Source organism: Oncorhynchus mykiss, unplaced genomic scaffold, assembly GCF_013265735.2.
Source record: "Oncorhynchus mykiss isolate Arlee unplaced genomic scaffold, USDA_OmykA_1.1 un_scaffold_254, whole genome shotgun sequence".
Classification (NCBI taxonomy): Eukaryota; Metazoa; Chordata; class Actinopteri; order Salmoniformes; family Salmonidae; genus Oncorhynchus; species Oncorhynchus mykiss.
Window position 1 is genome coordinate 82501 of NW_023493711.1, and position 23533 is coordinate 106033.

At 47.6% G+C, this 23533-nt stretch overlaps 3 protein-coding genes across 3 annotated transcripts in view; all 3 read left to right on the top strand.

Moving 5' to 3' along the window:
* Positions 1-492, top strand: part of LOC118948730 (proline-rich protein 2-like) — a 10259-nt gene extending 9767 nt beyond the window's left edge. Inside the window, exon 3 of the mRNA XM_036973471.1 lies at positions 383-492. Coding sequence (XP_036829366.1) covers positions 383-492 — 110 coding nt within the window. The remainder of the gene's footprint in view (positions 1-382) is intronic.
* Positions 493-18683: 18191 nt separating this feature from the next.
* On the top strand, positions 18684-19241 carry LOC118948731 (small proline-rich protein 3-like). Its single transcript, XM_036973472.1, has one exon. The coding sequence runs from the start codon at positions 18684-18686 to the stop codon at positions 19239-19241; it is 558 nt and encodes a 185-aa protein (XP_036829367.1).
* An 860-nt stretch (positions 19242-20101) lies between these two features.
* On the top strand, positions 20102-20587 carry LOC118948732 (small proline-rich protein 3-like). The gene has a single exon (XM_036973473.1). It carries the CDS (start codon positions 20102-20104, stop codon positions 20585-20587), a length of 486 nt encoding a protein of 161 aa, XP_036829368.1.
* Positions 20588-23533: the final 2946 nt, after the last annotated feature.

A 23533-nucleotide genomic window follows, 5' to 3' on the forward strand; every position in this document is an offset into this window, starting at 1 on the left:
CCCGGTAGCGGTTTAAAAAAAGTTTGAAGCTTTAGCCTTGTTTTCTTACCTCATAAAATCTATTTCCTGTTCTGTTTTTTGTGTATTTCTTTTTTTTGTCAAGTTTCATCTCATTGCCATTTATGAATGTGTTTCTCAATGCCTTTCTATGGGCTTTAGTAGTAATTTTATCAAATCATTTTTTATATATTTTTGGGGGATATCTAAAGGGGTCCTAAAATTCAAAATCAAAAATCTACATGACCCATAGTAACCCCGTCTTAAAACAATTCCAGCCCTCCCCCTCCCTCCCCCAATGTCTTAGACTATAAAGAAACAACTAAAGATCCGTAGTAGTGTCTGTGTGCAGCTATTACCCTGTAATTTATCTGTCTCTGTGTAGAGCCTCTGGACCAGAAGAGAGAGACATCTGCCAAGGGAGACCGCCTCTGGACCAGAAGAGAGAGACATCTGGCAAGGGAGACCACCTCTGGCCCAGAAGGGGGCAGCTGACTGTTAAGGGAGACCACCTCTGGCCCAGAAGGGGGCAGGTGACTGTTAAGGGAGACCACCTCTGGACCAGAAGGGGGCAGCTGACTGTCAAGGGAGACCACCTCTGGCCCAGAAGGGGGCAGGTGACTGTTAAGGGAGACCACCTCTGGCCCAGAAGGGGGCAGGTGACTGTTAAGGGAGACCACCTCTGGCCCAGAAGGGGGCAGGTGACTGTTAAGGGAGACCACCTCTGGACCAGAAGGGGGCAGCTGACTGTCAAGGGAGACCACCTCTGGCCCAGAAGGGGGCAGCTGACTGTCAAGGGAGACCACCTCTGGCCTGAAGGGGGCAGCTGACTGTCAAGGGAGACCACCTCTGGCCCAGAAGGGGGCAGCTGACTGTCAAGGGAGACCACCTTTGGCCCAGAAGGGGGCAGCTGACTGTCAAGGGAGAGCACCTCTGGCCCAGAAGGGGGCAGCTGACTGTCAAGGGAGACCACCTCTGGCCCAGAAGGGGGCAGGTGACTGTCAAGGGAGACCACCTCTGGCCCAGAAAGGGGCAGCTGACTGTCAAGGGAGACCACCTCTGGCCCAGAAGGGGGCAGCTGACTGTCAAGGGAGACCACCTTTGGCCCAGAAGGGGGCAGGTGACTGTCAAGGGAGACCACCTTTGGCCCAGAAGGGGGCAGCTGACTGTCAAGGGAGACCACCTCTGGACCAGAAGGGGGCAGCTGACTGTCAAGGGAGACCACCTCTGGCCCAGAAAGGGGCAGGTGACTGTCAAGGGAGACCACCTTTGGCCCAGAAGGGGGCAGGTGACTGTCAAGGGAGACCACCTCTGGCCCAGAAGGGGGCAGGTGACTGTCAAGGGAGACCACCTCTGGACCAGAAGGGGGCAGCTGACTGTCAAGGGAGACCACCTCTGGCCCAGAAGGGGGCAGGTGACTGTCAAGGGAGACCACCTCTGGCCCAGAAAGGGGCAGGTGACTGTCAAGGGAGAGCTGAGTCAGAATGAGATTAAACTTGACAAAAAAAAGAAATACACAAAAAACAGAACAGAAGAAAACAAGGCTAACGGTTAAGGAGATCTGGTGTTTGAGGCCAGCGTATGAAATGTGTGTCACTGTAGATATTTGTGCAATAATTTGTTCTCTGATAAGGTAAGCTATTCATACTGTAACTCTGTATGTGCCCAATGAAAGGCGTTTAAGATCTTTTTAGAGATGTTATTTAAAGATATTTAAATCATTTGGTCTGGACATATTTTGTCTCTACACTGTCTTGTTTTTCTTCTCCTGTGATGATACAAACAAAACATGTCTTGTATATTCGTCACGGCACTGTAGCCATCTCTAGCTATTTTTACAAGACACACTAATTGGTTCTTGTTGTGATTTACTGTATGTAACTAAACTTGTCTCTTTATACAGTCTCTGTAAACGTCTCAATACCTTTCCGTGGCATTGTACGGAGAACTCATTTGCATAAGACATACCATTTTTGGAAATGTAAACACAAAAAAAAACCTGAAGTTGCTGACCTGTAACGACCAAACGGCATGATGAGGTCACTAATTATCCCCGACCACGGAGACGAAACGGAACAGAGACAGCGGACCTTCCTGTTTATGACTGACTGTATAATCCAGGCCGAAATCACACACATTTACACTACGTGCATTTTTATACCAGCTTTTTTCATATATCTGAAAAGGGGGGGGGGGGATAAATAATCAAGAGAATTAAAAACGCACCTAAAGACCGAGTCATGATTCTTGCATTTTCACCCTATAACCAAAATACAAGTATCGTGTCTGTGTGAATGGTTCTGTGCTTTTTCTAAGGTGAATTCAGTAACTCTTCCATTGTTTAACACCTCCCTCATTTGAAATGCAACCAGCCCCCCATGGTTTAACACCACCCTCTCACCTCTCCCCCGACTTGACAATTACAAAGTGACATGTAGAAAATAAGGCCCTATTCCCACCAGGAGATACGAAGGAGAATCTGAGGAGTAGGGTGGCTAAAGAGAATTCTACTTCTCGGTTTCCCGTGGCATCCTTGTGTTACCTTTGTGTTGTGGCAACGTGACATCCTTGTGTTACCTTTGTGTTGTGGCAACGTGCCATCCTTGTGTTACCTTTGTGTTGTGGCAACGTGCCATCCTTGTGTTACCTTTGTGTTGTGGCAACGTGCCATCCTTGTGTTACCTTTGTGTTGTGGCAACGTGCCATCCTTGTGTTACCTTTGTGTTGTGGCAACGTGCCGTCCTTGTGTTACCTTTCGTTGTGGCAACGTGCCATCCTTGTGTTACCTTTCGTTGTGGCAACGTGCCATCCTTGTGTTACCTTTGTGTTGTGGCAACGTGCCATCCTTGTGTTACCTTTGTGTTGTGGCAACGTGCCATCCTTGTGTTACCTTTCGTTGTGGCAACGTGCCATCCTTGTGTTACCTTTCGTTGTGGCAACGTGCCATCCTTGTGTTACCTTTCGTTGTGGCAACGTGACATCCTTGTGTTACCTTTCGTTGTGGCAACGTGACATCCTTGCGTTACCTTTGTGTTGTGGCAACGTGACATCCATTGTGTTACCTTTCGTTGTGGCAACGTGACATCAGTGAAATGCTGAATACAACAGGTGTAGTAGACCTCACAGTGAAATGCTGAATAAAACAGGTGTAGTAGACCTCACAGTGAAATGCTACACAGGCTCTAACCAACAAAAACATATTAGGTAGGTAAATAAATAAAACAACAGTAAAAAGAGAGGCTATATACAGTAGAGAGGCTATATACAGTAGAGAGGCTATATACAGTAGAGAGGCTATATACAGTAGAGAGGTTATATACAGTAGACAGGCTATATACAGTAGACAGGCTATATACAGTAGAGAGGCTATATACAGTAGACAGGCTATATACAGTAGAGAGGCTATATACAGTAGTGAGGCTATATACAGTAACGAGGCTATATACAGTAGACAGGCTATATACAGTAGAGAGGCTATATACAGTAGAGAGGCTATATACAGTAGACAGGCTATATACAGTAGAGAGGCTATATACAGTAGAGAGGCTATATACAGTAGAGAGGCTATATACAGTAGAGAGGCTATATACAGTAGAGAGGCTATATACAGTAGAGAGGCTATATACAGTAGACAGGCTATATACAGTAGAGAGGCTATATACAGTAGAGAGGCTATATACAGTAGACAGCCTATATACAGTAGACAGGCTATATACAGTAGAGAGGCTATATACAGTAGACAGGCTATATACAGTAGAGAGGCTATATACAGTAGAGAGGCTATATACAGTAGAGAGGCTATATACAGTAGACAGGCTATATACAGTAGACAGGCTATATACAGTAGAGAGGCTATATACAGTAGTGAGACTATATACAGTAGAGAGGCTATATACAGTAGAGAGGCTATATACAGTAGGGAGGCTATATACAATAGTGAGACTATATACAGTAGAGAGGCTATATACAGTAGAGAGGCTATATACAGTAGTGAAACTATATACAGTAGTGAGGCTATATACAGTAGAGAGGCTATATACAGTAGGGAGGCTACATACAGTAGAGAGGCTACTGTATATACAGTAGAGAGGCTAAATACAGTAGTGAGGCTATATACAGTAGAGGCTATATACAGTAGTGAGGCTATATACAGTAACGAGGCTATATACAGTTGAGAGGCTATATACGGTAGTTAGGCTATATTCAGGAGAGAGACTGTATACAGTAGAGAGGCTATATACAGTAGAGAGGCTATATACAGTAGGGAGGCTATATACAGTAGTTAGGCTATATACAGTAGAGAGGCTATACACAGTAGAGACGCTATATACAGTAGACAGGCTATATACAGTAGAGAGGCTATATACAGTAGAGACGCTATATACAGTAGATAGGCTATATACAGTAGTTAGGCTATATACAGTAGAGACGCTATATACAGTAGACAGGCTATATACAGTAGAGAGGTTATATACAGTAGGGAGGCTATATACAGTAGACAGGCTATATACAGTAGAGAGGTTATATACAGTAGGGAGGCTATATAAAGTAGAGAGGCTACATACAGTAGACAGGCTATATACAGTAGAGAGGCTATATACAGTAGAGAGACTATATACAGTAGAGAGGTTATATACAGTAGGGAGGCTATATAAAGTAGAGAGGCTACATACAGTAGAGGGGCTATATACAGTAGAGAGGTTATATACAGTAGAGAGGCTACATACAGTAGAGAGGCTATATACAGACACCTGTTAGTCAGGCTGATTGAGTAAATATGTACATGTAGATATGTTTAAAGTGACTATGCATATGAGAAACAGAGAGTAGCAGTAGCATAAAAGAGGGGTTGGTGGGTGGCAGGACACAATGCAGATAACCGGGTTAGCCAATGTGCGGGAGCACTGGTCGGTCGGGCCAATTGAGGTAGTATGTACATGAATGTATAGTTAAAGTGACTATGCATATATGATAAACAGAGAGTAGCAGCAGGGCAAAAGAGGGGTTGGGGGGGGGCGGGGAGGCACACAATGCAGTCCGGGTAGCCATTTCATTACCTTTTCAGGAGTCTTATGGCTTGGGGGTAAAAACTGTTGAGAAGCCTCTTTGTCCTAGACTTGGCGCTCCAGTACCGCTTGCCATGCGGTAATAGAGCGAACAGTCTATGACTGTGGTGGCTGGGGTCTTTGACAATTTTTAGGGCCTTCCTCTGACACCGCCTGGTGTAGAGGTCGTGGATGACAGGCAGCTTAGCCCCAGTGATGTACTGGGCCGTAAGCACTACCCTCTGTAGTGCCTTGCGGTCGGAGGCTGACCAATTGCCGTACCAGGCAGTGATGCAACCAGTCAGGATGCTCTCGATGTTGCAGCTCTAGAACCTTTTGAGGATCTCAGGACCCATGCCAAATCTTTTTAGTTTCCTGAGGGGAATAGGCTTTGTCGTGCCCTCTTCAAGACTGTCTTGGTGTGTTTGTACCATTCTAGTTTGTTGGTGATGTGGACACCAAGGAACTTGAAGCTCTCAACCTGCTCACAACAGACCCGTAGAGGAGAATGGGGGCATGCTCTGTCCTCCTTTTCCTGTAGTCCACAATCATCTTCTTAGTCTTGATCACGTTGAGGGATATGTTGTTATTCTGGCACCAGACTACCAGGTCTCTGACCTCCTCCCTATAGGCTGTCGGGTCGTTGTCGGTGATCAGGCCTACCACTGTTGTGTCATCTGCAAACTTAATGATGGTGTTGGAGTCGTGCCTGTCCGTGCAGTCGTGGGTGAACAGGGAGTACAGGAGGGTACTGAGCACGCACCCCTGTGGAGCTCCAGTGTTGAGGATCAGCGTGGCAGATGTGTTGCTACCTACCCTCACCACATGGGGGCGGCCCGTCAGGAAGTCCAGGATCCAGTTGCAGAGGGAGGTGTTTAGTCCCAGAATCCTTAGCTTAGTGATGAGCTTTGAGGCTACTATGGTGTTGAACACTGAGCTGTAGTCAATGAATAGCATTCTCACATAAGTGTTCCTTTTGTCCAGGTGGGAAAGGGCAGTGTGGAATGCAATAGAGATTGCATCATCTGTGGATCTGTTTGGGCGGTATGCAAATTGGAGTGGGTCTAGGGTTTCTGGGATAATGGTGTTGATGTGAGCCATTACCAGCCTTTCAAAGCACTTCATGGTTACGGACGTGAGTGCTACGGGTCTGTAGTCATTTAGGCAGGTTGCCTTAGTGTTCTTGAGCACAGGGACTGTGGTAGTCTGCTTGAAACATGTTGGTATTACAGACTCAATCAGGGACATGTTGAAAATGTCTGTGAAGACACCTGCCAGTTGGTCAGCACATGCCCGGAGCACACGTCCTGGTAATCCATCTGGCCCTGCGGCCTTGTGAATGTTGACCTGTTTAAAGGTTTTACTCACGTCGGCTACGGAGAGAGTGATCACACAGTCGCCCGGAACAGCTGATGCTCTCATGCATGCCTCAGTGTTGCTTGCCTTGAAGCGAGCATAGAAGTGATTTAGCTTGTCTGGTAGGCTTGCGTCACAGGGCAGCTGGTGGCTGTGCTTCCCTTTTTAGTTTGTAATGGCTGGCAAGCCCTGCCACATAAGACGAGCGTCAGAGCCGGTGTAGTACGATTCAATCTTAGCCTGTATTGATGCTTTGCCTGTTTGATGGTTCATCGGAGGGCATAGAAGGATTTCTTATAAGCTTCCGGGTTAGAGTCTCGCACCTTGAAAGCGGCGGCTCTACCCTTTAGCTCAGTGCGAATTTTGCCTGTAATCCATGGCTTCTGGTTGGGGTATGTACGTACAGTCACGGTGGGGACGACGTCCTCGATGCACTTATTGATAAAGCCAGTGACTGATGTGGTGTACTCCTCAATGCCATCGGAGGAATCCCGGAACATGTTCCAGTCTGTGATAGCAAAACAGTCCTGTAGTTTAGCATTCTTTATACTGAGTGCGGTCTTAGTTCCAGCACCTGTCTGTGGTGGTAAATAAACAGCCACTAAAAGTATAGCTGAGAACTCTCTAGGCAAATAGTGTGGTCTGCATTTTATCACGAGTCACTCTACTTCAGGCGAGCAAAATCTAGAGACTTCCTCAGATTTCGTGCCCCAGCTGTTGTATACAAATATGCACAGACCCCTCCCCCTCATCTTACCAGAGTGTGCTGTTCTATCTTGCCGGTGCAGCGTATATCCTGCTAGCTTCTTTGGGACTGGAGGGCAGTATTGAGTAGCTTGGATGAATAAGGTGCCCAGAGTAAACTGCCTGCTACTCAGGCCCAAAAGCTAGAATATGCATAACATGTGGATAGAAAATACTCTTAAGTTTCTAAAACTATTTGAATGATGCCTGTGAACTCATATGGCAGGCAAAAACCTGAGAAAAAAATCCAACCAGGAAGTGGGATATCTGAGGTCTGTATTGCCTATCCAATATACAGTGTCTATGGGGTCATTTTACACTTCCTAAGGCTTCCACTAGATGTCAACAGTCTTTAGAACCTTGTGTCAGGCATCTACTGTGAAGGGGGAGCGATTAAGAGCTGTTTGACTAAGAGGTCTGGCAGAAGGCCATGAGAGCGAGCTGCGTTCCTTTTCATTTCTAAAGACAAAGGAATTGTCTGGTTGAAACATTATTGAAGATTTATGATGAAAACATCCTAAAGATGGATTCTATACATCGTTTGACATGTTTTATACGAACTGTAATATAACTTTTTTGACTTTTCGTCTGAACTAAGCGCTCGCGCATTGTGCATTTTGGATTACTGGGCTAAACACGCAAACAAAAAGGAGGTATTTGGACATAAAGATTAACTTTATTGAACAAAACACATTTATTGTCTAACATGGAGTCCTGGGAGTGCCATCTGATGAAGATCATCAAAGGTTAGTGATTCATTTTAACGCTATTTCTGACTTTTGTGACACCTCTCCTTCTTTGGAAAATGGTTGTAAGTCGCCATCCACAAGTAAAGAAATAGTGTGGGAGTGTTGTGCTGCACAAGGTGCACCTGGGTAACCAGAATTCATTGAGATTTTTAATCACACTGGGCGCCCGTGTAGGTGTGTTTTGCACAGGCTGAAAGTTGATTGCATTCGAACCGGGGCTGACTCCCGGTGTGAGCTAGGTGCCTTGCTCGGTCTGAAAACGAAATCGGCTCAAAACAAAAGTCATGTAAATAAGCACGTGTAGTAATGAGAAGGATTGTGTGTTTGCACAGAGAAAAGTCTGCCTTCCCTCCCTGCTTTCGCCTGATGATGTGAAGGGCCATAGCCCGGTGTACGCGGGCCAGATTAATCAAACCCCCTCTCTGCGATGTGAAGGGCCATAGCCCGGTGTACGCGGGCCAGATTAATCAATCCCCCTCTCTGCGATGTGAAGGGCCATAGCCCGGTGTACGCGGGCCATATTAATCAAACCCCATCCATGCGATGTGAAGGGCCATGGTTGACAGCCCCCTCCCTCCCTCCAATACTAACAACTACATTATTTAGTGTATGGTTGACAGTCCCTCCCTCCCTCCCTCCCTCCCTCCCTCCCTCCCTCCCTCCCTCCCTCCCTCCCTCCCTCCCTCCCTCCCTCCAATACTAACAACTACATTATTTAGTTTAAGGTTGACAGCCCCCTCCCTCCAATACTAACAACTACATTATTTAGTTTAAGGTTGACAGCCCCCTCCCTCCCTCCAATACTAACAACTACATTATTTAGTTTAAGGTTGACAGCCCACTCCCTCCCTCCCTCCCTCCCTCCCTCCCTCCCGCCCTCCCTCCCTCCAATACTAACAACTACATTATTTAGTTTAAGGTTGACAGTCCCCCCCTCCCTCCAATACTAACAACTACATTATTTAGTTTAAGGTTGACAGCCCACTCCCTCCCTCCCTCCCTCCCTCCCTCCCTCCCTCCCTCCCTCCCTCCCTCCCTCCCTCCCTCCAATACTAACAACTACATTATTTAGTTTAAGGTTGACAGCCCCCTCCCTCCAATACTAACAACTACATTATTTAGTTTAAGGTTGACAGCCCCCTCCCTCCCTCCAATACTAACAACTACATTATTTAGTTTAAGGTTGACAGCCCACTCCCTCCCTCCCTCCCTCCCTCCCTCCCTCCCTCCCTCCCTCCCTCCCTCCCTCCCTCCCTCCCTCCAATACTAACAACTACATTATTTAGTTTAAGGTTGACAGTCCCCCCCTCCCTCCCTCCCTCCCTCCCTCCCTCCCTCCCTCCCTCCCTCCCTCCCTCCAATACTAACAACTACATTATTTAGTATAAGGTTGACAGCCCCCTCCCTCCCTCCCTCCCTCCCTCCCTCCCTCCCTCCCTCCCTCCCTCCCTCCCTCCCTCCCTCCCTCCCTCCCTCCCTCCCTCCCTCCCTCCCTCCAATACTAACAACTACATTATTTAGTTTAAGGTTGACAGCCCCCTCCCTCCCTCCCTCCCTCCCTCCCTCCCTCCAATACTAACAACTACATTATTTAGTTTAAGGTTGACAGCCCCCTCCCTCCCTACAATATTAACAACTACATTATTTAGTGTATGGTTGACAGCCCCTCCCTCCCTCCCTCCCTCCCTCCCTCCCTCCCTCCCTCCCTCCCTCCCTCCCTCCCTCCCTCCCTCCCTCCCTCCCTCCCTCCCTCCAATACTAACAACTACATTATTTAGTTTAAGGTTGACAGTCCCCTCCCTCCCTCCCTCCCTCCCTCCCTCCCTCACTCTCTCCCTCCCTCCCTCCCTCCCTCCCTCCCTAATAATAATAACTTTCAAAACTAAATAATAATTCCACGTGCTGTCTGTCTGTCTGTCTGTCTGTCTGTCTGTGTCTGTGTCTGTCTTGTCTGTCTGTCTGTCTGTCTGTCTGTCTGTCTGTCTGTCTGTCTGTCTGGTCTGTCTGTCTGTCTGTCTGGTCTGTCTGTCTGTCTGTCTGTCTGTCTGTCTGGTCTGTCTGTCTGTCTGTCTGTCTGTCTGTCTGTCTGTCTGTCTGTCTTGTCTGTCTGTCTGTCTTGTCTGTCTGTCTGTCTGGTCTGTCTGTCTGTCTGTCTTGTCTGTCTGTCTGTCTTGTCTGTCTGTCTGTCTGTCTGTCTGTCTGTCTGTCTGTCTGTCTGGTCTGTCTGTCTTGTTTGTCTGTCTGTCTGTCTGTCTGTCTGTCTGTCTGTCTGTCTGTCTGTCTGTCTGTCTGTCTGGTCTGTCTTGTCTGTCTGTCTTGTCTGTCTGTCTGTCTTGTCTGTCTGTCTTGTCTGTCTGTCTGTCTGTCTGTCTGTCTGTCTGTCTGTCTGTCTGTCTGTCTGTCTGTCTGTGTCTGTCTGTCTGGTCTGTCTGTCTGTCTGTCTGTCTGTCCGTCTGTGGGTAATTGTTTCGCCCTTTAGACTCCCTCCACCACACAGATAACCCACTAAGTTGTCTCAAATGACACCTTATTCCCTATGTAGTGCACTATGTAGAAAATAGGGCTCCATTTGAGCTGCATCCCCAGGTTAACCAGGCTAGGAGGAATGAGTGGATGAGATGGAGTCAGTCTGGAGAAAATCCCATTTCCTCCGCTTGAAGGAGTCTGCACTTGGAACAGCCCTGGACGCTCCCACACAGATTACCATAATAATGTCACTGGAGGCAATAACTACACAGTCACAGGGTGTGTGTGTGTAGGGGGATTCTGTGTGTGGTGTGTGTGTGTGTGTGTGTGTGTGTGTGTGTGTGTGTGTGTGTGTGTGTGTATGTGTGTGTACGTGCCTGTGTGCATGCGTGCGTGCGTGCGTGCGTGCGTGCGTGCGTGTGCGTGCGTGCGTGCCTGTGTGCGTGCGTGTGTGTGTGTGCGTGTGTGTATGTGTGTGTGGAGGGGGATTCTGTGTGTGGTGTGTCCATTCATGTGTGCGTGTGTGTGTTTGCGCGTGTGTGTGTGTTTGCGTGTGTGTGTGTGTGTGTGTGGGTGTGTGTGCTGAGCTGAGCGGGTCTCAGTTTTTTGGATTTCTCGCTCGCTTGCAACAGAGAGAGCCTGTCGGAAGCTATATAGGTCGTTATCAATACAATCTCACAATACGGTGCCGAGAGTTGCATTTTCCTGCTGGGGGGGGGGGGGGCCCCAGAGCCGCTAAAACCACTGACAACAGAGTACCGTTTTCAAGAGATTGTAAAAAATAAACGTTATAACTATTTGGTTTTCAAATCATCACCGATTGAAGAGCAGAGTCACAACTACACATTTCTGATGATTCCACAGTTATCTCTGTCATCAGAGTTATACAGGAAGTAACATACAGCTCTTCGTGATCAGTAAACATCAAAGGATCGTGTAATTTTAGATACCGGAGGGTAGCCCGACGCCATATTGTCACAACCTTAATTGGATAAAAGTGAACTATACCTGACAAGAGTGGTTCACGTTCGTTTCCCATCCTTTGTGGGCTCTTCCTGTCAAGCAGCAGAAGGGACCATTTTTACCAATGTTCTGTTAGCTGATAATATTTACCGGTAGAAACGTGTTACATGATGCTAAATAGACCGAATTCCTCCCACAGTGTAATACGATCCCCTTTTTCAACAACAAACAAACTATTAAAGAGTTTTTAATCACAATTGTTGCTGACCGATTAGCTAGCTACAAGTCATATGAACAGGCTACCCTCATGTATAGACAAATATATAATCAATAGATGTTTACTGATCACGAAGAGCTTTATGTTACTTCCTGTATAACTCTGATGACAGAGATAACTGTGGAATCATCAGAAATGTGGAATATGAAAACCAAAAACCAAAAACTTTTTTATTTATCCGTTGTTTTACCAGGTAAGTTGACTGAGAACACATTCTCATTTACAGCAACAACCTGGGGAATAGTTACAGGGGAGAGGAGGGGGGTGAATGAGCCAATTGTAAACTGGAGATTATTAGGTGACCGTGATGGTTTGAGGGCCAGATTGGGAATTTAGCCAGGACACCAGGGTTAACACCCCTACTCTTACGATAAGTGCCATGGGATCTTTAATGACCTCAGAGAGTCAGGATACCTGTTTAACGTCCCATCTGAAACACAGCACCCTACACAGGGCAGTGTCCCCAACATCTGCCCTGGGGAATTGGGATATTTTTCTTTAGACCAGAGGAAAGAGTGCCTCCTACTGGCCCTCCAACACCAGTTCCAGCAGCATCTGGTCTCCCATCCAGGATGGTATGCTGATGGTATGCTGCTGACCAGGACCAACCCTGCTTAGCTTTAGAAGCAAGCCAGCAGTGGTATGCAGGGTGGTATGCAGGGTGGTATGCAGGGTGGTATGCAGGGTGGTATGCAGGGTGGTATGCTGCTGGAAGTGGTGTTTAACAATCTCTTGAAAACGGCACAAAGTTGTCAATGTCTTTAGCGGAGCTGGGGTCTCCTTGTCCACGAGCAACAATATTGAACACTCCACACCGTATGGTGCGACCTAGTAGGTGAGGTTATATACCTATAGTGTAATGTTATTAGGTTATATACCTATAGTGTAATGTTATTAGGTTATATACCTATAGTGTAATGTTATTAGGTTATATACCTACAGTGTCATGTTATTAGGTTATATACCTAATGTTATTAGGTTATATACCTACAGTGTCATGACGTTGCCCTCTTTGGGTACAGCGAGCACCATCCCCCACTCTCTGTCTCCTACACTCAGGCTGCTGCGACCTCAGGTCATAAGTTCCTGGAAGAGATGATCTCCTCATGGCCACAGTATAGACGAAGAGTGAGTTTTCATAGATAGAACAAAGGAATTTCTTCCACCTTACAGAACAGGAGGTCCAAACAGTATTTATGTTCTGGAGAACGTATAAAAGATCGGTGAAGAATCCAGCTACAAACTGGTCCGTTTGGTACAATTTTGTGAAACTCATGAGAGACAATACGACCACATTACCATAACGCTATTTATACAATAGCCTCAGATATTAGGCTTACATCTAAGTGTTGTATAAGATTGGAATGTTTATAGAAGGAAACTCCAATTCCCTTTGGAGTTTAACTAAATCAGAGGACCGCCCATGAGCACAGTTATGGTCGGGCATCCTGGGACAGGCCTTTTCTGCTCTTCCGAATAAAACCCCCACCTGGGTTTTCTATCACCAGACCAGCTTACCTAGATAACGAGAGGGCCAAGGTTTGAGAGGAGACCGAGTTCACCTCAATTACGAGATGGCTAAAGGTTGCAGACCAGCTTACCACGAGAGGGCCAAGGTTTAAGTAGAGACCATAAACCTGAGTATAAGCTAAGGTTTGAGTAGATGGCTGAATATTTTAACCATACCACATGATTAAACTCTTAGATTATCGATACCGACAGAATAAGAACAAGTCTTTGATATTAATTACTAGTCTGCAGCTAGGAATTCGGTATCATTGAACGCGAAGACCGACAACTGCCATAACATCTATCCTATCCTATATAATATATCCTATATCCTATAACGACGTGAATGAATGTCACTCTGAACTATCCATTCTAGCCACGGCAGAGAGAGAGAGTGCGGACAAACTCTCCAACAGAAACAAACTTTTCAGCAGAGATCAACACACTATATTGATTGCAATTATTCCTGGATGAGTGGGCGTTCATGTGAAAAGGATTAGCATTTCAATTGTCATAATTATCAACTGTGTGTTGTCTTATCTCAGTCAACCCCCACTTCCCTTTTGTACACCAAGCCGCGAAGCCGGTTTAGCCCACTAGGGAAACTACGCTATCATTTCCTTGTAACTATCTAGTGTTTGCTTATGCATTTCTGTGAATTACTTATGTCATGACATTGGCCTGGGGGGTAGGTTTATGACAGTCATAAATACTATTTTTCCTCTCTCTACCCTACTGAGGTCACATTTGCAAAACCCTCGGTTAACATAGAGATTCTGGGAACGTCAGAAGGTGGGGGGAAATTAACTATATTCTGGTAATCCGAACAATTGAACATGTGCAGTGGTACTTAATGAATATGATGTCAGTTCGGTTGTCATCTGAGACATTCTCATCAATGATGAGATGACGTAAACCCTACAGTGGAGAGTCTACACATCAGAGTTATCGGATTCACATGGAATTGTTGTTCAATTTAAATGTTTGAATATGAAATTATTTGTGATGGAATGAAATGTGATTTTAGCTTCTAAAATGTGAGATGTGGGTTTTCATAAGATATTGCTGCTCACTCAGTGGCCCGCACACACGAAGAGACAGAGGTTGTAAACTATGGAACACACCCCTTTTCTCCCTTCCTATGTAAGCCCTTGACGACAATAGAACTTCCTGTTCCGAGGACGTGAGGACGACGGTCCTATGTCAGAATGGTTCAGATAATAACTACAGAATGAAGCCAACATCAGCGTGAGCTTTGGTTGCGAATGGTATGAACTTTGAACTCTTATTCACTACAGAAGTGATACCTCCTAGCCGTTGAGTTAACAACAGCAGCTGCAAACGCAGGTTAGGAAAGAACAGACAGAGTATCCCGTCTACCACACAACGACATTACTACAACGTATCCAATTGACAACCAGAGACATTCTTCAAAGGACAGAGGACTCGGTTTGGCAACACGGTCTTCCATCTACCACCAACCTACTGAAGCGCAGCTCAGAGTAAATATTTATTGCATTTTCCTTTTCCAAATGGGCGGTAATTTAGAATGCATAAGATACTGTGTTTACGATAGCACAGCTTCTCATTTTGTTCCTCAGTCTTCCCGCTCCTTCACTCAACCCAGCCCCTTTTCCTTTGTGTAACCAGCTGTCATATCTGTTCCGCCCGCAAGGGATGTTTTCCTTTATGACGTCATTTGTAATCAAGTTATGATTAATTGTGTGTAATTAGTTAGGTATTTAGTAAATCAATAATGAAACCCTATTTTGTATTGCTGATTCAACTTGTTAGCCAGGGTTCGTGCAGATAAAAGAATTTACAACTTTCAGATGAGACTGAATTATGATGACAATTGATATTGACTGCTATTGATGTAAAATATTACAAGATCTTTAAGAGTTTATTCGGAAGACAACAGCTCTATAAATATTATTTCTTTGTACCCGACTCTCTAGTTAATCACATTTACATGATTAGCTCAATCAGATGATATTAATTACGGGGAAATTATTTTATAGAATAGCAAGTCATATCACATAATCCGGCATAGCCAAAGACACGCCACTTAGTTAGTAAATAAATGATTTAAGACAATTGATGTATGGATGATTCATAGTGAAGACTGGGTTTGTGCAGATAACCAGCAATTTACGACGTTTGGAATGAGACTAACGTGAGGTAAATAATAATTAATTCATCAGAAGACTAATTGATCAGATATTAAAATATCTGAAAGTTATATTAGGAAAATTATAACTTTGTAATCTGAATATTTTCCTTGGTGCCCCGACTTCCTAGTTAATTACAGTTACATGATTAAGTAGTTTAATCACGTATTAATAATGACAGAGAATTTTTGATAAGATAAGTCTTCAGTTTTAATGATGCCAAAGACACTGTGTGTGTGTGTGTATGTGTGTGTGTCTGTCTGTCTGTGTGTCTGTGTGTCTGTGAGTGTGTGTGTGTGTCAGCGACGGTTTCAGTGGCCAGCTGATTGCATGCCACTAATTGATTGAGGAGTCAAATCGTTGGTCTGACAGACAATCAGACTGCATCTGATTGGATTGAAAAGGACACATGGATGTAACATCTGAATGTCTCATCCCCAGTCCCTCTGTGACCTCCTCACACAAACACGCACACACACAGAGGGACACACACACACGCTAGCCACCCCACCATACCCCCTCAGACCCCCTGCATGAGGGACACACCGCCTGTACTCCCCCCCCCCCCCCCCCCCCCCCCCCCCCCCACCCAAAGGGGAACTCTTAGGTTTGACATATTCTAATGAGACAATGTTGATGGTTTTCAGACACTGATCATGAGAGATGATTAAAAAGCAGGAAATGCTCATGTGTAGTTACAGGTAAACTTCATAGTAACAGTTGACAGACCCTCTGTAGTAAATCTTAACTGTTAGTAGTGCAATTCGTAGCATATCTTGATTTAGTTTGTGTCTATATTTTGGTTTGATTTCCAGTCTGTTTTATCAAACAGCTCTGTTCTGGCTCAAACACTATAGGAAAGCATCAAGTCTCCATTTTGGTGTGAAATATTGTCAAACGGATAATTCTCTGTTTGTATCATCAACTCTGTTCTGTTCTGACTCAAACAGTGAAATAACAGAAATTACACAATTTCCTACAACAGCTGAATATTGATTCTTCACGCTGAGAACTTGAAGGCCAATATCAGGCGTTGATTGGTTTATCTGTCTCTTTCTCTGTCTGAGCTGTCCTGGGCCTGTCTGAGCTGTCCTGGGCCCTGGGCCTGTCTGAGCTGTCCTGGGCTCTGCGACTGTCTGAGCTGTCCTGGGCCTGTTTGAGCTGTCCTGGGCCTGTCTGAGCTGTCCTGGGCTTGTCTGAGCTGTCCTGGTTCCTGCGTCTGTCTGAGCTGTCCTGGGCCTGTCTGAGCTGTCCTGGGCCTGTCTGAGCTGTCCTGGGCTTGTCTGAGCTGTCCTGGTTCCTGCGTCTGTCTGAGCTGTCCTGGGCCTGTCTGAGCTGTCCTGGGCCTGTCTGAGCTGTCCTGGGCCTGTCTGAGCTGTCCTGGATCCTGGGCCTGCCTGAGCTGTCCTGGGCCCTGAGCTGTCCTGGGCTCTGTGTCTGTCTGAGCTGTCCTGGGCCTTTCTGAGCTGTCCTGGGCCCAGGGTCTGTCTAAGCTGTCCTGGGCCCTGAGCTGTCCTGGGCCCTGTGTCTGTCTGAGCTGTCCTGGGCCCTGCGACTGTCTGAGCTGTCCTGGGCCTGTCTGAGCTGTCCTGGGCCTGTCTGAGCTGTCCTGGGCCCTGCGACTGTTTGAGCTGTCCTGGGCCTGTCTGAGCTGTCCTGGGCCTGTCTGAGCTGTCCTGGGCCCTGCGACTGTCTGAGATGTCCTGGGCCTGTCTGAGCTGTCCTGGGCTTGTCTGAGCTGTCCTGGGCCCTGCGACTGTCTGAGCTGTCCTGGGCCTGTCTGAGCTGTCCTCGGTCTGTCTGAGCTGTCCTGTGCCTGTCTGAGCTATCATGGGCTTGTCTGAGCTGTCCTGGGTCCTGGGCCTGTCTGAGCTATCCTGGGCCTGTCTGAGCTGTCCTGGGCCTGTCTGAGCTGTCCTGGGTCTGTCTGAGCTGTCCTGGGCCTGTCTGAGCTGTCCTGGGCCTGTCTGAGCTGTCCTGGGTCTGTATGAGCTGTCCTGGGCCTGTCTGAGCTGTCCTGGGCTTGTCTGAGCTGTCCTCCTGGGCCTGTCTGAGCTGTCCTGGGTCTGTATGAGCTGTCCTGGGCCTGTCTGAGCTGTCCTTGGCTTGTCTGAGCTGTCCTGGGTCCTGGGCCTGTCTGAGCTATCCTGGGCCTGTCTGAGTTGTCCTGGGCCTGTCTGAGATGTCCTGGGCTTGTCTGAGCTATCCTGGGCATGTCTGAGCTGTCCTGGGTCCTGGGCCTGTCTGAGCTGTCCTGGGCATGTCTGAGCTGTCCTGGGCCTGTCAGAGCTGTCCTGGGCTTGTCTGAGCTATCCTGGGCATGTCTGAGCTGTCCTGGGTCCTGGGCCTGTCTGAGCTGTCCTGGGCATGTCTGAGCTGTCCTGGGCCTGTCTAAGCTATCCTGGGCATGTCTGAGCTGTCCTTGGTCCTGGGCCTGTCTGAGCTATCCTGAGCATGTCTGAGCTGTCCTGGGCCTGTCTGAGCTATCCTGGGCCTGTCTGAACTGTCCTGGGCATGTCTGAGCTACCCTGGGCATGTCTAAGCTGTCCTGGGTCCTGGGCCTGTCTGAGCTATCCTGGGCATGTCTTAGCTATCCTGGGCCTGTCTGAGCTGTCCTGGGCTTGTCTGAGCTGTCCTGGGCTTGTCTGAGCTATCCTTGGCTTGTCTGAGCTGTCCTGGGCTTGTCTGAGCTGTCCTGGGCACTGCGTCTGTCTGAGATGTCCTGGGTCTGTCTGAGCTGTTCTGGGCTTGTCTGAGCTGTCCTGGGCCTGTCTGAGCTGTCCTGGGCTTGTCTGAGCTGTCCTGTGTCCTGCGTCTGTCTGAGCTGTCCTGGGCCTGTCTGAGCTATCCTGGGCCTGTCTGAGCTGTCCTGGGCCTGTCTGAGCTGTCCAGACCCTTCCATGATCCTCATACCTGATCCTACCATGGTCGTCATACCTGACCGTACCATGGTCCTCATACCTGACCCTACCATGGTCCTCTTACCTGACCCTACCATGGTCCTCATACCTGACCCTACCATGATCCTCATAACTGACCCTACCATGGTTCTCATACCTGACCCTACCATGATCCTCATACCTGACCCTTCCATGGTCCTCTTACCTGATCCTACCATGATCCTCATAACTGACCCTACCATGGTCCTCATACCAGACCCTACCATGATCCTCGTACCTGGTCCTCATACCTGACCCTACCATGGTCCTCATACCTGACCCTACCATGGTCCTCATAACTGACCCTACCATGGTCCTCATACCTGACCCTACCATGATCATCATACCTGACCCTACCATGGTCCTCTTACCTGATCCTACCATGATCCTCATAACTGACCCTACCATGGACCTCATACCAGACCCTACCATGATCCTCGTACCTGGTCCTCATACCTGACCCTACCATGGTCCTCATACCTGACCCTACCATGATCCTCATAACTGACCCTACCATGGTCCTCATACCTGACCCTACCATGATCCTCATACCCTACCCTACCATGGTCCTCTTACCTGACCCTACCATGATCCTCATAACTGACCCTACCATGGTCCTCATACCTGACCCTACCATGATCCTCATACCTGACCCTACCATGGTCCTCTTACCTGATCCTACCATGATCCTCATACCTGACCCTACCATTGTCCTCATACCTGACCCTACCATGATCCTCATACCTGACCCTACCATGGTCCTCTTACCTGATCCTACCATGATCCTCATAACTGACCCTACCATGGTCCTCATACCTGACCCTACCATGGTCCTCATACCTGACCCTACCATGATCCTCATAACTGACCCTACCATGGTCCTCATACCTGACCCTACCATGATCCTCATACCTGACCCTACCATGGTTCTCTTACCTGATCCTACCATGATCCTCATAACTGACCCTACCATGGTCCTCATACCAGACCCTACCATGATCCTCGTACCTGGTCCTCATACCTGACCCTACCATGGTCCTCATACCAGACAACACCATGATCACCATACCTAACCCTACCATGGTCCTCATACCTGACCCTACCATGGTCCTCATACCTGACCCTACCATGGTCCTCATACCTGACAACACCATGATCACCATACCTGGCCCTACCATGATCCTCATACCTGACAACATCATGATCCTCATACCTGACCCTACCATGGTCCTCATACCTGACCCTACCATGGTCCTCATACCTGACCCTACCATGATCCTCATAACTGACCCTACCATGGTCCTTATACCTGACCCTACCATGATCCTCATAACTGACCCTACCATGGTCCTCATACCTGACAACACCATGATCACCATACCTGACCCTACCATGATCCTCATACCTGACAACATCATGATCCTCATACCTGACCCTACCATGGTCCTCATACCTGACCCTACCATGGTCCTCATACCTGACCCTACCATGATCCTCATAACTGACCCTACCATGGTCCTTATATCTGACCCTACCATGATCCTCATACCTGACCCTACCATGGTCCTCGTACCTGACAACACCATGATCCTCATAACTGACCCTACCATGATCCTCATAACTGACCCTACCATGGACCTCATACCTGACAACACCATGAACCTCATAACTGACCCTACCATGGTCCTCATAACTGACCCTACCATAAACCTCATACCTGACCCTACCATGCTCCTCATACCTGACCCTACCATGATCCTCATACCTGACCCTACCATGATCTTCATACCTGACAACACCATGATCCTCATACCTAACCCTACTATGGTCCTCATAGCTGATACTACCCTGGTCCTCGTACCTGGTCCTCATACCTGACCCTGCCATGGTCCTCAAACCAGACAACACCATTATCACCATACCTATCCCGACCATGGTCCTCATACCTGACCCTACCATGGTCCTCATAACTGACCCTACCATGGTCCTCATACCTGACCCTACCATGGTCCTCATAACTGACCCTACCATGGTCCTCATAACTGACCCTACCATGGTCCTCATACCTGACAACACCATGATCACCATACCTGACCCTACCATGATCCTCATACCTGACAACACCATGATCCTCATACCTGACCCTACCATGGTCCTCATACCTGACCCTACCATGGTCCTCATACCTGACCCTACCATGATCCTCATAACTGACCCTACCATGATCCTCATACCTGACAACACCATGATCCTCATACCTGACCCTACCATTGTCCTCATACCTGACCCTACCATGATCCTCATACCTGACCCTACCATGATCCTCATACCTGACCCTACCATGATCCTCATACCTGGTCCTCATACCTGACCCTACCATAAACCTCATACCTGACAACACCATGATCCTCATAACTGACCCTACCATGATCCTCATACCTGACCCTACCATGATCACCATACCTGACCCTACCATGATCCTCATACCTGACCCTATCATGATCCTCATACCTGACCCTACCATGATCCTCATACCTGACCCTACCATGATCCTCATAACTGACCCTACCATGATCCTCATACCTGACCCTACCATGATCACCATACCTGACCCTACCATGATCCTCATACCTGACCCTACCATGATCCTCATAGCTGACCCTACCATGATCCTCATAACTGACCCTACCATGGACCTCATACCTGACAACACCATGAACCTCATAACTGACCCTACCATGATCCTCATAACTGACCCTACCATGGTCCTCATAACTGACCCTATCATGGTCCTCATAACTGACCCTACCATGATCCTCATAACTGACCCTACCATGTTTCTTTTACCTGACCCTACCATAAACCTCATAACTGACCCTACCATGGTCCTCATAACTGACCCTATCATGGCGGCTGCTGGGGAAACAACACACACACACGGCCCTACCCACCGTTACAAGTGAAAACAGACCCCATTCCTTCTCCCTCCTAGACTCAGATCCCAATATAATTCCATTTAAACCTTTATTTCTGTCCTCCTCTTTGGGAGCTCAGCATCATACCTCCATTAGAAGAATAAAGGGCTCTTTGATGTGACAGTGGACGGACGGCTGCGTGAATTAAAGGGTCTCGGAACAGAACCATCACCGTGGCGACGAGATGAGCCAACCAGAGGAGGCCGGTGGCGGTTGAAAAGAATGGAGGGCTTTGATGCCACTGTATTAGTGGGGGGGGGGGGGGGGGGGGGGGGGGGGGGTCATTGATCCAAGTTGCCATGGCAACGGTGGTGTTGAAGTGTGTGTGTCCGTGTGTGTGTGTGTGTAGGTTGAAGAAGTGTGTACAGGTGTGTGGGTCAGGGTGAGTAAGAGAGTGCTTGGTGCATCTGTGTCTAATCAAAAGTACACAAGTACCAATTATCTGCCTGCAGGCAAAGTAGCTCTGATGGACTTGTGCCTTTCTCCATTGACAATAGACTGACGACTGCAGCTCAGTAAGAAGAGCGTGGTGCTTGCAACGGCAGCACATTGGGTTCGATTCCTTCTGGGGACGCCCAGATGGAAAATAAGTCGCTTTGGCATATATATTGGTATTATACTGTATAGTACATTTACCCTCTACTCTTACACTGGCATAAAGACCCTGTTCAGAGCCAGTTCATAAGGAATAAAACCCTACTGTGTGCCAGTTCACAAGGAATAAAACCCTACTGTGTGCCAGTTCATAAGGAATAAAACCCTACTGTGTGCCAGTTCATAAGGAATAAAACCCTACTGTGTGCCAGTTCATAAGGAATAAAACCCTACTGTGTGCCAGTTCATAAGGAATAAAACCCTACTGTGTGCCAGTTCATAAGGAATAAAACCCTACTGTGTGCCAGTTCATAAGGAATAAAACCCTACTGTGTGCCAGTTCACAAGGAATAAAACCCTACTGTGTGCCAGTTCATAAGGAATAAAACCCTACTGTGTGCCAGTTCACAAGGAATAAAACCCTACTGTGTGCCAGTTCATAAGGAATAAAACCCTACTGTGTGCCAGTTCATAAGGAATAAAACCCTACTGTGTGCCAGTTCATAAGGAATAAAACCCTACTGTGTGTTATAAGAGTGAAAGTAAAGAAGTTTTCCATAAGAAAGACTGTCTACCCCCCTGTAGAAGCCCTATGGTTGACAGGCTGGTTCTACTCTCTCTTTACAAGCCCTATGGTTGACAGGTTGGTGCTCCTCTCTCTGTACAAGCCCTATGGTTGACAGGCTGGTTCTACTCTCTCTGTACTAGCCCTATGGTTGACAGGCTGGTGCTCCTCTCTCTGTACAAGCCCTATGGTTGACAGGCTGGTGCTCCTCTCTCTGTACAAGCCCTATGGTTGACAGGCTGGTGCTCCTCTCTCTGTAGAAGCCCTATGGTTGACAGGCTGGTGCTCCTCTCTCTGTACAAGCCCTATGGTTGACAGGCTGGTGCTCCTCTCTCTGTAGTAGCCCTATGGTTGACAGGCTGGTGCTACCCCCCTGTAGAAGCCCTATGGTTGACAGGCTGGTGCTCCTCTCTCTGTAGTAGCCCTATGGTTGACAGGCTGGTGCTCCTCTCTCTGTAGAAGCTCTATGGTTGACAGGTAGGTGCTCCTCTCTCTGTACTAGCCCTATGGTTGACAGGCTGGTGCTCCTCTCTCTGTAGAAGCCCTATGGTTGACAGGCTGGTGCTCCTCTCTCTGTAGAAGCCCTATGGTTGACAGGCTGGTGCTCCTCTCTCTGTAGTAGCCCTATGGTTGACTGGCTGGTGCTCCTCTCTCTGTAGAAGCCCTATGGTTGACAGGCTGGTGCTCCTCTCTCTGTAGAAGCCCTATGGTTGACAGGCTGGTGCTCCTCTCTCTGTAGAAGCCCTATGGTTGACAGGCTGGTGCTACTCTCTCTGTAGAAGCTCTATGGTTGACAGATAGTTGTTCCTCTCTCTGTACAAGCCCTATGGTTGACAGGTTGGTTCTACTCTCTCTGTAGAAGCCCTATGGTTGACAGGTTGGTGCTCCTCTCTCTGTACAAGCCCTATGGTTGACAGGTAGTTGCTCCTCTCTCTGTAGTAGCCCTATGGTAGACAGGTTGGTTCTACTCTCTCTGTAGAAGCCCTATGGTTGACAGGTAGGTGCTCCTCTCTCTGTACAAGCCCTATGGTTGACAGGTAGTTGCTCCTCTCTCTGTAGTAGCCCTATGGTTGACAGGTAGGTGCTACTCTCTCTGTAGAAGCTCTATGGTAGACAGGTTGGTTCTACTCTCTCTGTAGAAGCCCTATGGTTGACAGGTAGTTGCTCCTCTCTCTGTAGTAGC

Coding starts and splice junctions, on each gene's coding strand:
- LOC118948732 (XM_036973473.1), top strand. CDS start 20,102: ATGGTCCTCAAACCAGACAACACCATTATCACCATACCTATCCCGACC.
- LOC118948731 (XM_036973472.1), top strand. CDS start 18,684: ATGGTCCTCATACCTGACCCTACCATGATCCTCATAACTGACCCTACC.